Genomic DNA, 18,908 nt, shown 5'->3' with positions numbered 1-18,908 from the left:
GTGCTTTTCAGACAATTCAAAGCACTATTCAGTGCTAAAGATCATCATAAAGAACTAGTTGAATTTTGTCGCTTTCCTACCATTTTCTGAGCAACTGTTGCCGAAACAAGACACACACGAGAACCATCTCAGATCTAAATGCAGATCTTGATGATTGTGACAATTCAAGGCACTTTTTAGTGCCACAGATAATCATTCAGAGTTAATTTAACTTTCAATATTTCCTACCAAAAGATTCATCAAGATGGGAAATAAAATAATTTGTACCGTCACTAACACATTCAATTACGAACGGCAATGCGAAAGTGATGATGTTGAACACATCTTTATACTAGTATGGGGTCGTATGAAAATATGCCATGCGAAACAGGGTTGCCGTATATACAGATTAATCTTTATTATTATTATTATCATTATTATTACTATCATTATTGTTATTAAAATGACTTGCATACCGAAGATCGTCAATACATTTCAGACCAGGCCATTGCAATTGTCTCGTACTGAAATTTCGAGAAGAATCTGATATCTTCTAACTCCATAGCTTCAATTAAAATAAACTACAGCAAATTAAAAAGGAATTGTTTCAAGTTTCGAATATTTAGTTGTAGAATAGTACCTGTTTAATGTAATTAATCTGTACTTTAATGTAAGTGCATCGCTTCAAACTCTATTAGAGAAAAAGGAGAAAGCTTGCACAATTCCTACAATCAATCAACTAACTGATATTCGGAAAAGTGATGGGAGCGTGTCAGTTTTTTTCATATTCACGACATTCAGTTATGTCTCTGACGTTACCGACCCGCCTGTTTACAACGTTGAAACCACTCCCGACACGTTCTTTTACTCAGAGTAGCATCACCGTAAGTATCTGAGAGCATTCGATGAGCTTCAGCTGCATTTTTTCGAATTGTAACAGAAAAGTAAAACTTCTCGCAAATGGCGAGAATTGGGCACATAAACAGACATTTTCGAGCGTGAATAATACGAAAACCAGAACAACTTGGCATTGTCATCTATGTATTTTGACCAGCCTCAGCCCGTACAGACACCTATCGGAAAACGGCGGAAGCAAAGTTGTACACCTGATAATTAATTCCTCGAGCGAAATTCCTCTCTTTAGGCGAACTGCGCACAAAGTAAATCTGCCACTTGCTTGTGTGCCCTTCCCTACAGTGCAAACATTTTGCACCGAGTCGTGGTACCCATGAAGTTGGATGTTGTATGTATTAGTGACCACACTTATTCTGATTAAAAGTCGATTTTATTAAATCAAAATAATGTATTTGAGAAAATCCAATTAACTCGTTGCTTGATTCTTTGTAGAGATACTGCAAATGGCTAGGAACTAAATCAATTGACCGTAACTGCGGATTATAACACTATCATTTATGATCCTTGAAACTGTCGATTTGTATATGTATTCTCTCTGTTGTGTTCATACTTTGATGAATTTTTCGCACTTGTTTGAAGCGAAAGCCGCACTGCGAATGGAGTGAATGATGAACGGTTCTAATGGCTACAAAAAAGGCGGGTGGGTAATGTCAGAGACATAACTGGATGTCGTGAATACGAAAACAACTGACATGTTCCTTAACACTTCCGAATATCAATTAGTTGATCAATTGTACGAATTATTCAAGCATTCCCCTTTTTCACATTTTTCGCAAAAACAAAGAAGGCTTCACTTGATCTCGATTACTGTGAATTTCACACAGCGAAAAGTGCACAAATCGAATCAAACAGTTCAAGATTTGCACTTAAATGAGGATTTTGCCTTCGATTTGCGAAGAAGAAATCCTAATAGTTCTTTAGAAAACTTTTAGAACCATTAGAAGGTTGATTTTGTATGATGCTCTCCACCGTTGTCCCCTTTTCGTTTTTCTTCACCAATGCAAACAACTAGCAGCTGTGACGTAATCGCTCTTGTCGAAAGCGAAACTAGATTTGCAAACGACACACAATACATCTGCTCGCAGTGGCGATAAAATCCAAACTGATCCAAAAAAAAAAATTCGACCACCGGACTCTCCAGACGCGCGCAATTAAAAAAATCCGGGAGCTTTTTGAACAGACCTCGTATAGAATTTTAATATTGATTATCTCATTTCGGATTTGCATTTCATTGAGAGAATCTATCGGGATGCTGTACGGGATTCATTCGTGCCCTTCAGAAGGACCAAATTGTGGAACACACTACGATATTAAGCACTGTTCGGAACATTTTTCTCGAACGATTTGTTGTACAGCAGCAGATATTTTGTTCTCTTTCTCAGAACGCGTTCTGATTGGCTGGTGTTGACATGGGTCAAATGAGACAGGTGTACTATTGAAATACTTCAATGCTATTGCTATACACGTTTAAGTTGAAAAATTTCGATTCTATTAGTAGTTAGATTCTGTAAATCCTTTCACAGATCACTGAGCTATGAGATTTCAAAATACGAGAAAGGCAAACGCGCCTTATGAATTATCCTCTTTGAAACTTGTTTATACCAAACATTTCAGAAAAGTTTAATTTTAAATTATTTGAGATTATGTCACACAATTGATAATTTTATCATAAAATTGTGATCATATTTCCGATGGCGTGTAGCAAAAATTATGTTGATTCGTTAGATACAACAAGAGATATTCACGCTCGAAAACTTATCACTCTCTCAGAGGGTACATTTTGAAAAGGCACCCCATAGTAAAGTAAGTCGTATTCACGACAAAAACACAATTTAGAGCTTTCAGGTTGATATCTTCATTTCGGATTATCATTTTTCATTTTTCGGGCCGAATAAATGTATTTTTTCTGTTACTCGCTCTTACAGATTTTCAGAAGGTGGCATTGTCTACAACATTGAACGCTGTTCGAAGTATTTTACTCGAATGCTGATTTCATTTGCACTCGTTTGGTGTGAATTTCTCATAGCGAAAAGTCCACAAAGCGAATCAAATTATTACAGATTTGCACTTAAATGATGGTTTTGTCGTGAATACGACTTACTTTACTATGGGGTGCCTTTTCAAAATTTACCCTCTGAGAGAGTGATAAGTTTCTGATCGTGAATATCTATTGTTGTATCTAATGAATCAACATAATTCTTGCGACATGCCATCGGAAATATGATCACAATTTTATGATAAAAGTCAGTTTTGTGACAGTCTCAAATAATTCAAAATTAAACTTTTCTGAAATGTTTGGTATAAACGAGTATCAAAGAGGATAATTCATAAGGCGCGTTTGCCTTTCTCGTATTTTTAAAGCTCATAGCTCAGTGATCCGTGGAAGGATTTATATAATCTAACTACCAATAGAATCGAAATTTTTCAATTTAAACATGTATAGCAAAAGCATTGAAGTATTTCAATAGTACACTATTGAAAAACCCGTCTCATTTGCTCCATGTCAACACCAGCCAATCAGAACGCGTTCTAAGGAAGAGAACAAAATATCTGCTGCTGTACAACAAATCGTCCGGGAAAATGTTCCGAAAAGTGGTGAATATCGCAGTGAGTTCCTCAATTTGGTCCTTGTGAATGCTAGAAACGAATCCCTACAGCATATTGATAGTTTCTTTCAATAAATTATGCAAATCCGAAATGAAATAATCGACAATAAAATTCTGTATGCGGCTATTTTTATAGCCGTTAGGACCACCCATTAGTGAAAAAGCTACAAAAGAAATCACATAAAAGGAAATCTGTTAACAAAAATTCAATCAGTTTGGATTCAATCGCCACTGCGAGCAGATGTGTTTTGTGTCGTCTGCAGGCTTTCGACAAGAGCGATTACGTCACAGCCGCCAGTCATTAGCACTGGAAAAAAAACAACGGTGGAGAGCATTGCACAAGATCAGCCGTTCTAATGGCTCTAAAAGTTTTCTAAAGAACTATTAGGATTTGTTGTTTGCAAATCCTCAGTTTACTGCAAATCAAGAACAGTTTGCTTAGATTTGTGCACTTTTCGCTGTGTGAAATTCACAGTAATCGAGATCAAGTGAAGCTTTCTTTGTTTTTGCGAAAAATGTGAAATGGGGAATGCGTGCATAATTCATACAATTGATATTCGGAAGTGTTAAGGAACATGTCAGTTGTTTTCGTATTCACGACATCCAGTTATGTCTCCGACATTACCCACCCGCCTTTTTACCTTCTATCGGCAAAGAAAGTAATCTCAATAGTTCTTTAGATAACATTCAAAGTCATTAGAACGTTTGATTTTTTTTATTATGTTCCCCATCGTTGTCCTGTTTTTTTTTTCATTTTCTTTTCCTCCAATGCCAACGATGACGCAATCGCTCGAACTGCTCACAGTCCCGGTTGATTCCCAACTAATTCCATTTTGCTTAAGAGCTTTCTTGTTACGTGGTTTCGTTTGTAGCTTTTTCACAAATGGGCGGTCCCAACGGCCACGAAAAAAAAATAGAATTTTGACGTCGATTTTTTGATTTCAGATTTGCATAGTTTAGTGAAAGATACTACCAAAATGCTGTACGGGATTCGTTTATGGCTTTTAGAAGAATCAAATTGTGGAAAACTCTTGTTTTACTTCTGAAGAAATTATTACTCCTAAATATAAAGAATTTGAGCATGTATGGACCAGAGTCTCAATATTGGGAGAAGAACATATTTACTGCTCTGTCTACTTCGCACCCGAAAATGCGAACAAATTATCTTTTGAATTATTCTTTCAATCTTTAGACACAATTATTTCGAATATGGAGCCTGAAGTAAAGCTTCATATTTTTGGCGACATCAATCAACGTAATGCGGACTTCTTTTCTGACATTGAAAATGAATCAATCTTACTTCCAGTCGTAGGAGAAAACGAAACATTGCACTACTTTTTCGACAAAATTTCTAATTTTGGCCTACATCGAGTAAACTCCGTAAAAAATACAATAAAATTGACTTTGAAGAAGTCAAGTGTAGACTAAGTATAATAAATTGACGGAACGTACTGAGTACAGAAGGAAATGTCGACGTCGAAGTAAACAAATTCTATCACATTATAAACAAAATATTAGCCGAAACTTTGCCTATGAAAAGAAAAAGAAAAAATCATAACGACAAATTACCTGTATGGTTCAATTCACAACTAAAACATTTGAAAAATAAGAAACAAAAAGCACACAAAACTTACAAACAAGAAAAAAGTGATGCTCATCTTCAAAATTACTTAAATCTATGCAATCAGCTCAAAATAGCCATTAACACAGCACACGAAGAATACAACCGCAAAATTGAAAACGAAATAAAGACTTGCCCTAAGAACTTTTTTAACTACACAAAGACTAAACTAAAAAGCAACAATTTTCCATCTCAAATGCACCTCGACGAACGTGTAGGAAAAAATAGTACAGAAATCTGCAATCACTTTGCAAATTTTTTCCAAGAAGTATATACATCTTATTCAGAAACTGACCGTGACCGTGAATACTTCTCTTTCATACCTGCATTTTCCAACTCCAATTCTGTAAACTATCTATCAGAACATGACATTTCGACAGCACTGAAAAACTTAGACGCCTCAAAAGGGCCTGGACCTGACAGTATACCACCAATATTTTTAAAAAATCTTGCTGAAAAACTTACACTACCACTACAACTACTTTTTAACTTATCACTTAATAAATGTACTTTTCCTAAAGCATGGAAATCTTCTTTTCTTGTACCAATATTTAAATCTGGTGCAAAATCTAACATTCGGAACTACCGTGGAATAGCCATTATCTCATGCATTCCAAAATTATTTGAAAAAATTGTAAACGAAAAACTTTTTCATCAACTTAAAAATGTAATAACAAACAAACAACATGGCTTTTTTAAAGGCCGCTCAACTACAACAAATCTCTTAGAATTTATGACATTCACTCTGAATGCAATGGACGCCGGCAACTACGTAGAAACTCTTTACACTGACTTTAGCAAAGCCTTCGACCGTATTGACGTACCATTACTTCTACACAAACTACAAAAATATGGCATAAAACATACTCTTCTTGAATGGCTCAAATCATACTTAACGAATCGTGTACAGGTAGTCCGCTTCCAAAACATTCTGTCTGAACTAATTAATGTAACGATTTTGTTTTAGGCTTTGTTAAGACGTAAAGCCGCCTTGAGCTAGTTTTAACATGATCAGTATCTAACGGGGAAACAGATTGGAAAACCGACATGTGAACACAATGATGTAATGAAAACCGCGAAAATGTTACCGCAGAGACGGGACTCGAACCCGTAGCTAACTCCTAACCGGGGAAATTGTTTTACCAATTAAACTACCCTGCATATGAAAACACATGAAGAGAAAGTCCAATTGATTGGACGAAACTAAGCATGCTTCGCTCTACTTAGCCACTACGGTATTCACTTACAGTCCCGTATCGACGGAAACAAATTCAACAGACGGAAACAAATTCAACAGAAATCATTGTATGTGTTTCTGTTGAATTTGTTTCCGTCGATACGGGACTGTAAGTGAATACCGTAGTGGCTAAGTAGAGCGAAGCATGCTTAGTTTCGTCCAATCAATTGGACTTTCTCTTCATGTGTTTTCATTTGCAGGGTAGTTTAATTGGTAAAACAATTTCCCCGGTTAGGAGTTAGCTACGGGTTCGAGTCCCGTCTCTGCGGTAACATTTTCGCGGTTTTCATTACATCATTGTGTTCACATGTCGGTTTTCCAATCTGTTTCCCCGTTAGATACTGATCATGTTAAAAGTAGCTCAAGGCGGCTTTACGTCTTAACAAAGCCTAAAACAAAATCGTTGAAGGACAATAAAAGGTTTGTCTACCTTTACCATTGTGTTTGAGATCACACAATCGTCACTGCTGCTACCACACACTAGTGGAGATCCATTAAATCGATGGATGAAACTATCGTGTGTTATCCCGTAGATAGCGAAATAGACAAAAACAAAAGTCTCAAATCAGTATCGTGCGGCAAGAGCAGATGGGTAGAAATAGACTCGTGATCATTGTATGTGTTTCTGTTGAATTTGTTTCCGTCGATACGGGACTGTAAGTGAATACCGTAGTGGCTAAGTAGAGCGAAGCATGCTTAGTTTCGTCCAATCAATTGGACTTTCTCTTCATGTGTTTTCATATGCAGGGTAGTTTAATTGGTAAAACAATTTCCCCGGTTAGGAGTTAGCTACGGGTTCGAGTCCCGTCTCTGCGGTAACATTTTCGCGGTTTTCATTACATCATTGTGTTCACATGTCGGTTTTCCAATCTGTTTCCCCGTTAGATACTGATCATGTTAATTAATGTAACTTCTGGCGTACCTCAGGGTTCTCACTTAGGGCCTCTCCTTTTCATTTTACATATAAATGACATTTCCTTCATACTCAAAAATCTGAAAGTGCTTATATATGCAGACGACATGAAACTCTTCATGGAAATTAAAAATATCAACGACGCTGTAATATTCCAGAACGAAATCAATCTATTCCACATTTGGTGCTGCAAAAGTCTACTCCAACTCAATGTAAAAAAATGTAACTCAATAACTTTCAGCAGAAAAAAATGAAACTATATCTATAAACATACATCTAGAAAACCAACTTGTAGAAAAATGTAAAATTGTACGAGATTTAGGCGTAATCTTAGACTCCAAGCTCACTTTTGAGGAACACTACAATACCATAATCAATAAAGCAAATAGCATGCTGAGCTTTATTAAACGCTTCAGTCATAACTTTCAGGACCCATACACAATTAAATTATTATACACTACATATGTCAGACCTATTAGTGAATATTGCAGCCTAGTATGGAATCCATACAATATTATTCACGAAGAACGCATCGAATCTATTCAAAAACAATTTCTTTTATATGCACTTCGTAAATTAAACTGAACAGCATTTCCTCTACCACCATATGAAGCACGCTGCATGCTCATCAATATTCAAACACTTAAAGAACGCCGCGACTTTGCAATGCTTTATTTTATCAGCGACATTATTTCTCAACGCATTCAATCACCTTCTTTATTATCGCAATTAAATTTTTATACACCTAGCCGTCAATTACGAACCAGGAAATTATTTTTAGAAAGAACAAAACACTAGAACAAATTATGCAAAATATAGCCCAATCAATCGTATAATGCGCCACTACAATCAATATTGCGAACATCTTGACCTTTGTATGTCCAAAAATGAAATGAAATTACAGCTTATTCGTAGAAATAATGCGTAGTATCTAAGTAAACATTGTAAACCATTTAAGTCTACATTGAAGTCTACATTCGCTTGACGAAATAAATAAGTAATGCGATTTACCACAGTTCAAACACCGTATGTCCATATAACAGTTTTTAGCACCATGGCAGAAACCTTGACAACGACGACATTGACGAAAGTATGCAATCACATTATGTCGCTTATAATAATCCCAATGAATTCCTAGTATTTTGTAATGATAGAACATATCAAGTATAGTTTGTTAAATTTTTAAGTGAATCGAGCAGGACTCTTGAGCCTGTACGCCGAGCTCTTGCCTCTTCGCAGTATGAGATTAGTAAAGATAAAGACCCACAACTTCCCGACCTTTGTCCCGATAGGCTTGAAAATTGGACAAAGCTAATCAAATTATTCTATATTTGCAACGAAAGTAATCGTATTAGAGCCATTAAATTGGTACTTTAGTGGATTTTAGGTGGGATTCGACCCAAAATTAGGCAGCAGCGTATTTCCCGAGAAATTCTTTTAATAATGTTTGTGACATGTTATCGATTTTGTAAAACTCTGTTTTGAAATTTATTCTTTCCAGTTGCGGAAGCAACCTTGAAGCATTTCAAATTTTCGCTTATGATTTGATTGATGATAGATTATTTTATCGTTCAACATTATTCGGCAGAGATAGTCGTCAGTCCATAGGGTGGCAGTGTGACTGTTGTGTCCCTGCAGTACAATACCGGGCGAACTGGCGAAACACAAAACCGGCTATCATTTTACATATTCTCCATAGCCCCTATAGGAGTACCTTTGGAATGTGACGCATTTGTACCGGGCACAGCTCGTCACTGCGGACACCCATCGACTCGACATGAAAGGAATTGTTCGCATCATTTGCACTTACCCACAACATTGAGCCGAAAGGCTTGTGAAATTTTCGGCTCCGTTGACACTTGACACTCGTACGTTCCGGAATCCCGGGGCTGCGGCGACGTAATCCGCAGCGTCCACTCGTCACCTCCTTCGGTGTGCAGTGACTGGAACCGCTGGTCGTTAGTATAGGTGAGAATACCGACGGTCAGAATGTGCAGGTCACGCTTCCGAATCCAGGAAACCTGTGGGCAATGGATTGGATGTGTAAAATTGAGCTGTTAGGCTCGATATGAGTGGAACATAATGCTTACCGCTCGATCCCCGAGGTTTCGCACCCGACAGTGCAGCAGGGCGGACTGGCCCACGGTTGCGGTCACCTCCCGCTTGGTGCTATTGTCGAAGTAAGGCTGAGCGTACGGCTGCTCCCAGTACGATTGCACCTCGGCACCGATCAGGTTTAGCACTGCAAGCAAAGAAAGCAGAACGGAGTACCTCCACTTGAGTGTTTTTGCCGTGCAAAGAAGATTAAACTATGAACAAGATTGGAGTGGAATCCAGTTACGGACTGAAAATAGAGCACCACAATGGCACTGGAAAACATCCCACCCCGATCGATGGCTGAGACGTTTAGTCAACAAGCCAACACACACAGTCACACAAACCCACCCAAATCCGCTTTCTCTTCTCACATTCACACGGTCATCATGTTCAGACACAAAGCGGATCAAATATATCATACCAATTTGAAAATTTTACGTAACAATAATCCGACCAACGTGCCGGGAAACCAAACGACTTGAGAATTTTCAACCCCCACAGCAGAATGCGAACTGCTGCTAGGTTTTGCTAATTCCAGCTTTCGGCCGACGAGAGCTGCTCGAAAGCCTCGAAAGTGAAGCACGTGTCATCGTGGGTGGTTGGTGGCCGTGTTGCAGAGCTGTCGATTGCCAGTGAGACGCTGTCGGGATGACTGAAGGAACCACCACCACAGCAATGTCCGATTGGCTGACTGGCTGACTGACTGACGAGGAAGATGGCTGACCTACATTTCATTTTGTTTTACCAGTTTTAGCTGCTGGATGTCGTAAACTAGTCGGGGATTTATTCACCCCCACTGGCTGGTATTTATTGTTTAGAATGGTCTGCTCCTGCTGCTTCTGCGTTGGGACGGACCATGGAATTGGTTCAATAGATTTTCGCTTCGACCGGAACGCTCTCTGAATTGGAAGTTATTTTCTATTTGGAATGAATTTTATTACCGCAATATGTTAAACGTTCACCAAACGTTGTGCGGTATGTTGTCCGCATCCTCCCCCCCCATCGGTTCTCGATCGGTAGATTTTATGGCAGGAATTAAAAAAAAAATAAACAAATATTGTGGGCACTTTTTTTCATTTTTTTGCTCGATTGTTTTCGTGCCTGCTGTGAAGACTGTTTGTTTTATTTATTTTCTCGAGCCCAGGAAAAAACGCCCGCTATCGTCACACGGAGAATCCAACTGAAAATAACGACCAAGTTCCATAGTGAACGGTAGAACCAAGAAAATATTGTACAAGCCTCATGCTAATCCCTGCAACTGCAGAAGCCCAAACGAAAGCGGCTAACTATGTTAGCTTTTTTTTCGCCCCTGCATTTTTATATCCGAAACACATTTTTATATTCACAGCACATGTAATCAGATATAGTACCGAAACATAAATCATACATTTTTTTCTCATTCCGCTTCTTTTGCATGAGCCAACATCACCTGGTAGCTTTATAAATTCCGCCCGAATTGTTGTAGTGAAAAATGTTATGCGCTTCGCACTGCCGTATGCAGGATGTGTGAGGCCAGGTAATAAAAGAATTTTCTAAATCCGAAACCATCTGCTCAAACACTCTAGTTTTGGTTCAAGGTTCAAGTCTTAACTTCGCAACAACATGTAATTCCTAGGAATAGTTCTTTATAAATAAATTATAAATTTAATTGAATACTGTACAGGGTCTGGCACTCGAAGTGTAACCAATTAAAAAGGCCATTTGGAAAATTACTTTTACTTAATTCAAAGTACAAAATGTGTAAAAATAATACAAACTCAGAATCAATTCACTTTTGCTCGATATGACCACCTTTTGCCTTGACTATGGCCTTGAGACGGTCAAAAAACGAATCGCAAGTTGCCGAATGTGACTTGCAGGTATTTAGGCCCACTCGCGGACAATAACTTTTTTCAGCGCCTCGAGACTGGTGTATCTTTTAGTTCGGACTTTGCTCTCCAAAATGGCCCAAAGAGAATAATCCATTGGATTCGCATCTGGTGAATTCGAGAGCAATTGTGTGGACGTGATGAAGTTCGGAACGTTGTTTTTCAGCCATTCTTGGTTCACTCGAGCTTTGTGAGACGGTGCCGAGTCCTGCCGAAATGTTTGTCTGCCCACGGCTTCAAAGCAACCTCCAGAATACTTTCCCGATAATATGTCGCATTTACCTTGACACCAGGCTCGATGAAAACGATTGGAGAGCCCCCATCTGCGGTTACAGCGGCCCAAACCATTATCTGTTGCGGGTGCTGCCTCCTGGTGGCCAATCGATGACTCAAATTCTCGTATGAACGGTCGGTCAAGTAAACCCTATCGTTTTGAGAGTTTACGAATTGCTCAATTGGAAAAATTTTCTCGTCAGAAAATACAATGTTCGGAAATTGACCGCTTTCGGCCAAACGAAGCAACTCCTTCGCTCTCTCAAGTCAAGATTTTTTTCGCGTTCACTTTTGGCAAAATGCTTTCTTGCGCTTGTAAACAATACAACTCCGACCTGTCATTTAGCAAATTTCTAGAGAGCTGATGCCCGTGCGTCAGCTGCGCGAGCGGTCTGAAGTTGGTTACACTTCGAGTGCCGGACCCTGTAAATTCATAGTAACATTACAGCAGAAAAGGTGGTGAAATCAGGATCAAATTGTTTCGATTTCAATAGAACTTCGCACACCTTTTGAGTGTGGCAAATATTTTTTTAATATGGAACACATTTTTGTTTTCTATATAGGGGTGCAAATTAACGGGTGGCAACTAAAATCTTGGAATTTCATTCTCAAGCTGTCAAAAAAGACAAACATACTTGAAGAAGATCTGATTTATTGAATTTAAAGATACATTGTTCATTGTTGAAAAAAATTAGTGAACATTTGAAAACGGTCCGTAATCGGATGTTTGGCGAAGCTTCCGTTTGATGTCGGAACAGGAGCGTTGTACGGCCTTCATGTCAACTTTGCCAATGCATCTTGTGATTCTACCAATCAACTGTTAGCAATTCGTGGCTATCCAGTTATTTTTGTACACCAAGGAGCTCAAACAAAAAAATTCTTGCTCCACGTTTGATTTTAGGAGATTTCAATTCTCTCATATATAATATTTGCGACAATTTTAGCATGACGGTACTGAATATGGGTAGCATGACACGGATCCCAAGACCTCCTGCACGTCCAAGTGCATTAGATCTATCTCTTTGCTCGACTTCATTTCGACTAGATTGCACCTGGAAAGTTTTTCCTGATTTACATGATAGCGATCATTTACCAATCATCATCTCAATTAGCAGTAACAAAGGCATTGCTAATTCAGTTAATATTCCATATGATTTGACAAAAAATATTGACTGGATTAAATACCAAAGTAATATTTCAAGTGTCTTAACTTCAATGGAAGAGCTCCCCCCACTTTGAGAATATGACTTCCTCGTTTGTTCGATTCTGGAGGCCGCTGAACAAGCACAAACCAAACGATTTCTTGGTCCATCGTCTAACAGAAGACCTCCAAATCCTTGGTGGGACAAAGAGTGCTCAGATGCTAAGCACGCGAAACAAAATGCTTTCAAGACGTTTTTAAAACGAGGAGGAGGAACTCCTCAGAATTTAGAAAAATTCTTGACTTTAGAAATCAAGTACAAGAGCATACTTCGGTTCAAGAAATGTAGCTATTGGAGACATTTTGTCGAAGGTTTGTCAAGAGAAACCTCAATGAGCACTCTTCGGAATACGGCCAGACGAATGAGGAATCGTAACGTGGGAAATGAGAGTGAGGAATACTCGAACCGAAGGATATTTGATTTTGCGAGGAAAGTTTGTCCAGATTCTGTTCCTACGCATAGAATTATTAGGGAATCTTTTCCAAATAATGGATCCATTGATAGCCCCTTTTCAATGATGGAATTTTTCATAGCACTCATGTCTTGTAACAATAACGCTCATGGGTTGGACAGAATTAAATTCAACTTGGTGAAGAATCTGGCCGACCTCGCAAAAAGACGTTTGTTGGAATTGTTCAACAAGTTTCTCGAGCAAAATATTGTTCCACCTGACTAGAGGCAAGTGAAAGTTATCGCTATTAAAAAGCCGGGGAAACCAGCTTCCAATCACAACTCATATAGACCCATTGCGATGTTGTCCTGCATCAGAAAATTGTTTGAAAAAATTATTCTACGACGTCTCGACACTAGGGTCGAGACGAATGGTTTGTTGTCAGATACTCAGTTTGGCTTCCGTAGAAATAAAGGGACGAATGATTGCCTTGCATTACTTTCGTCTGACATCCAAATTGCCTTCGCTCAAAAGCAACAAATGGCATCTGTATTTTTAGACATTAAAGGAGCATTTGATTCAGTTTCCATTGATGTTCTTTCAGACAAGCTCCACCAACATGGACTCCCAGCGGTTATAAATAATTATTTGCACAACCTTTTGTCAGAGAAACGCATGCATTTTTCACATGGCGATTTGGCAACACTCAGAATTAGTTACATGGGTCTACCGCAAGGCTCATGCCTCAGTCCGCTCCTTTATAATTTTTACGTGAATGACATTGACAGCTGTCTAGTAACCCCATGTACACTAAGACAATTGACAGCTGATGGCGTGGTTTCAGTTACTGGACCCAAAGCTATTGATCAGCATAAACCATTGCAAGATACCTTAGATAACTTGTCCGTTTGGGCTGTTCATCTTTGTATCGAATTCTCTGCGGAGAAAACAGAGTTAGTCGTCTTTTCAAGAAAGCATGATCCCGCGCAGCTTCAGCTCCATATGATGGGAAGAATGATCCAACAGGTTTTAACTTTTAAATACCTCGGGGTGTGGTTCGATTCCAAATGCACGTGGGGAGGACACATTAGGTATCTGATAACGAAATGCCAACAAAGAGTAAATTTTCTTCGAACAATAACAGGATCTTGGTGGGGTTCTCATCCGCAAGATCTAATAAAATTGTATCAAACAACGATACTTTCAGTAATGGAATATGGATGCGTTTGTTTTCGTTCCGCTGCAAACTCTCATATTATCAAACTTGAGCGAATTCAGTACCGTTGTTTGCGAATTGCCTTAGGCTGCATGCATTCGACACATACAATGAGTCTTGAAGTTCTGGCGGGAGTTCTTCCATTAAAAGATCGATTTTGGGAGCTTTCATCACGCCTGCTAATAAGATGTGAGGTGCTGAATCCCATGGTAATTAATAATTTCGAACGACTAGTCGAGCTTCGATCTCAAACAAAATTCATGACAGTATATTTTAACCATATGTCACAGGAAATCAACCCTTCAAGATATATTCCTATCCGTGTCAGCATCCTAAGTGCCCCTGACTCAACTTTATTTTTCGATACATCCATGCAGCGCGAAGTGCGAGGAATCCCGGATCATCTACGCTCGACGGAAATCCCAAAAATATTTTCAAGTAAGTTCAGGCATATTGACTCTGCGAAAATGTTTTACACGGACGGATCGCGAATTGAAGAAGCGACAGGGTTTGGTATGTTCAACAATAATGTTTCGGCCTCATTTAGGCTTCAAGAACCTGCATCTGTTTATATAGCAGAGCTAGCAGCAGTTCATTATAGTTTGAGTGTAATCGTCACATTAATTCCAAACCATTATTTCCTCTTCACAGATAGTCTGAGTGCAATTGAAGCCATTCGCTCAAACATGACTGGCAAGACTGAACCGTTTTTCCTGGGCAAAATAAAACAGTGCCTGAACGACATATTGAACAATAATTATCTAATCACTATAGTCTGGGTCCCGGCTCATTGCTCCATTCCTGGCAATGAAAGAGCCGATATTTTAGCCAAACGTGGTGCTATTGAGGGTGAAATTTATGAGCGACCGATTGCTTTCAACGAATTCTATAGCTCGTCTCGCCAAAGAACACTTGCCAGCTGGCAAGCTTCTTGGGACAGTGATGATCTGGGTCGGTGGATGCACTCAATTATTCCGAAAATATCGACAAAGACATGGTTCAGGGGACTGGATGTGAGTAGGGATTTCATTCGTGTGATGTCCAGACTCATGTCCAATCACTACACGTTAGATGCACATCTCCTTCGAATTGGGCTCTCCGAGACTAATCATTGTGCTTGCGGAGAAGGTTATCGGGATATTGATCATGTCGTTTGGACATGCGTGAAGTATCGTGATGTCAGATCTCAACTAATAAATTCTTTGCGTACCCAAGGTAGACTATCCAATATCCCAGTTCGAGACATTCTTGCTTGTCGTGACCTTTCATACATGAAACTTATTTATCATTTCATAAAGAAAATTGGAGTTTCAATTTAATAAAGGCCCCTTTTAAGACTTAGTTCTGATCCCAGCTGCGTCCATGAGTTCAACCAATAGCTAAATTAGAATAAAAACTATGTAATGATACAAACAAACTCGAAACAGTTTATGAAATTATCAACAAAATATCTGAAAATAACAGCTTATTTTATAATTTATAGAAGTTAATCGTTTGGTTCAAATAATATTTCCGAGTAGATTTCATAATTAATGACGAGTTACCTAAGATGATATTTAAGCTATAAGAGAATATGTTTAAATAAATTCAAAACGTTGTGACTATGTTAGAATTAAATTAGGATAAGAATATTATGTAAAAGTGATGCTACGGCGAAGAAAAACCTATGTAAACTGCCTTAAGAAATAAACGTATTTATGAAAAAAATTATAACTAATAGTTCATCATACCATGCAGTTAAAATCATTTAGTGAATCTTTGATCAAGCTCATATTTGGGGCACGAAATTGAATATAAAGTTATTTCGTAGTTCCTTATTATTCAATCGATTTTGAAAGCAAAATCGAGCGTTGATTCATTGAATTCATAATAATTGAAAAACCAATGAATTCCAATAAGTTTTCCATGCTGACTGGCTCGAAGCTGACCCTCAATGTTTATCACTTTGTTTGTATATCAGGTTAATGAACGATAATTCTTGGCTTGTATTCATTTCATTCAGTAGCTTGTCAATCTTGAAGTTTTAGTTTTGCTATAAAATTTGCTACAAGCTAAAATAATACCTGTTTTACGATATTACACAGCCAAGCATTATTGCTTCAGCAACATCAATGCATTGAACTCAACAGAGTTGGACATTATTAGCATTATAAATGAAAGTTATTTAGAAAATAAACGATTTCTTACAATTTTACCCACATTATTGTATTCAACTCATTTTTATTTCAACACAAAACCCAATACTGCATAAATTTGCGTCATTATGTGATATGTAATTTTTGCTCACGATATAATGCCACCGTGCCCACCGTGCATTTCTCACACCACCTCAATACGAAACAGCAACGCGCAAGCAATAAAAAAGATGCGGAAAATTTTATGTAAACTTTTTCAAATTTCGGTGGTTTTAGCTAAAGTTTTATAATTTTGTGTAGGATTTTCAGATTCTTTGTGAAATTCTGCTACAAACACTACTTTTCAGTTCTAAAAACATCCCCGTGGAACGGAACAGTAACCGTTTATACATTTCAAAAACCAATTACGGCTTGGCAAAGCAAAATTTCAAAATTCTAAGAACACTTAGTTGTGATAAATTTGATTTCGAAAACTTAAGTGTTTTTGATTTTTCGAAAATCGGTCTAGTTTTTGAAAAATTGATTAAAAACGCGATTTTTGCATTCCGGTACATTTCACCTTAAGCTTAAGTATAAAAAAATCGATTAAATCATTACTGATAAAATGAAAAGAGTTTCGTTTTTGATCACTATTTTCGGTATCTCCAAAATCGGAAAGTGAGATCCGCTAATGCCGAAATCATTTTTTTTGCCATCATCTGACCAGACCGTCACTTTTCAAGAATTAAACGATTAGTTAAAAGGATTTCACTCGCTCTTCCAGCTTCATGTATTGAAATCAGTGTTGGGAGAAAATCAAAACTTGGAAAAAAAAATCTGGTTAGAAATCTCACCGAACATGGCATGGCAAAAAATCAGTTGTGAAAAGTTCACTAGTGAACATTCTACTCGATGATATTCAAGAAAAAAAGTCCGCACATTAAATATATCTGAGATGATTTTCGAACAGAAGATTTTTGGGAAATTAATTTTCATATGCGTTCACAATTTGCAGAGTAAAATTTGCCGATGAACAGAAACTGAACCTTTCTGAAAATGTTCAGTGCCCGTAGGTTGGTTGATAAGTGGATCAATAGTGGCGATCGAATCGAAATTCGTTCAGTTATACCGTGGTGGTGGAGTATTGTCATCCATCCAAGCAGCAAGTGCTGTGTTTAATTATAGTTATAATGATAATGGAAACATTAAAAAAAATAACCAATCACAAAGCATCTTATGCAGCTGATTTAAATATATTACCCAAATTAGCTTGAATATCATACGTAGCAGTAACAGGAGCGCAGGTTATCGCTACGTCAATTTAAACGCGCCAATTCAATCGCTGCGTCAGCTGTGAGTTCGTGACATGCAAAATGCTGCGCTCCTGTTATTTCTTTAAATCTTATTTATGATAGGTAGCTTTTATTTCTGGGTATAAAAGGATTGGAATTGATTACATCAAAACTGCCTTTCGTCGCTATAAACACTATTTGCATCGAAAATATCGTAATCATTATTTCTCAGTTGCGAGTTTATTCAGCAGAGATTTTTATTGATGAAAGTATAATAATTACATCTTGTACGAACCAATTCGGTGCCGAACTGAGGCGTAGTGGAAATTCAGCATCGAAATATCATCGGAGATTCTTCTCTCTTCCGATTATTTCTTTAGCGATATTTCTGTGGGAGAAATTTGATCATCAAGTTTCGCTGACACAAAAAATTACTTGTGAACTTCGAGGTTCTGAGTTTTTTGTATGGTAGTTTCTGGAATAATAATCTCAGTTTTTCAAGATAATCTCTGGAATTGATTTTCTCACTGGTGATAACTTATTCTGATCATGATTTTCTTAGCACGTGTCGGGTGTCACATTGACCTCTCTATCTGCGAGAAAATTATGCTTAGCCATACTGAAGACGTGTGCACAAAGTTCGATCCAAATCGAAGGAAGCTTCTGGAATTACTCAAAAGTAGCGGTGTAGCCGTACAGGCGCGATTAAGAATACATATATTTATTAAATTTATACTTTTTTCAATACCATGTACGGTATGGTATGACCTCACATTAATAATACTCTGATTTTCAGGTCAGATGTTTACCCAATGAAGCACAAGTAAGCGAGAATAAAAACATTTAGAAGAAAAAAATTTTTTCTAAACGAGGCTATACACGTAATTCAATGTGATTTATCTTCCGATTAGGTTGTTTGTGTATTGAGTTTCACTGTGACAGCGCTTAGTTCAGCTTTCACAATAAATTCATTCCAATCCTTCCCAATATAAGCGCCCCGATGAAGCCTGGTCTCGCGGTCTACTTGAAGATAAAACCAAAAACCGCAATCGTAAGACCCACTCAAATACGTCGATTGATTCGTTAAATCCGGATATACATATATTTATTGATTTGTGACAACAACGGACCGGTTTGATTACCTCGTTCAAGCGCAAAATGTAATCAATTCGAATCCGAAGAGC

General features: G+C 37.9%; 1 protein-coding gene across 1 annotated transcript in view; it reads right to left on the bottom strand.

Annotated features, from left to right (window-relative positions):
* The window catches only part of LOC131431233 (protein sidekick-1-like), a 450,262-nt gene that overhangs the window by 229,889 nt on the left and 201,465 nt on the right, over window positions 1-18,908 (bottom strand). Inside the window, exons 3-4 of the mRNA XM_058596826.1 lie at window positions 9,362-9,513; window positions 9,082-9,292 (exon numbers count right to left, since the gene is read on the bottom strand). Of these exons, the coding sequence (XP_058452809.1) occupies window positions 9,082-9,292; window positions 9,362-9,513 (363 nt within the window). The remainder of the gene's footprint in view (window positions 1-9,081; window positions 9,293-9,361; window positions 9,514-18,908) is intronic.

Source organism: Malaya genurostris, chromosome 2, assembly GCF_030247185.1.
Source record: "Malaya genurostris strain Urasoe2022 chromosome 2, Malgen_1.1, whole genome shotgun sequence".
NCBI lineage: Eukaryota > Metazoa > Arthropoda > Insecta > Diptera > Culicidae > Malaya > Malaya genurostris.
This window is presented reverse-complemented; position numbering and strand designations above follow the sequence as displayed.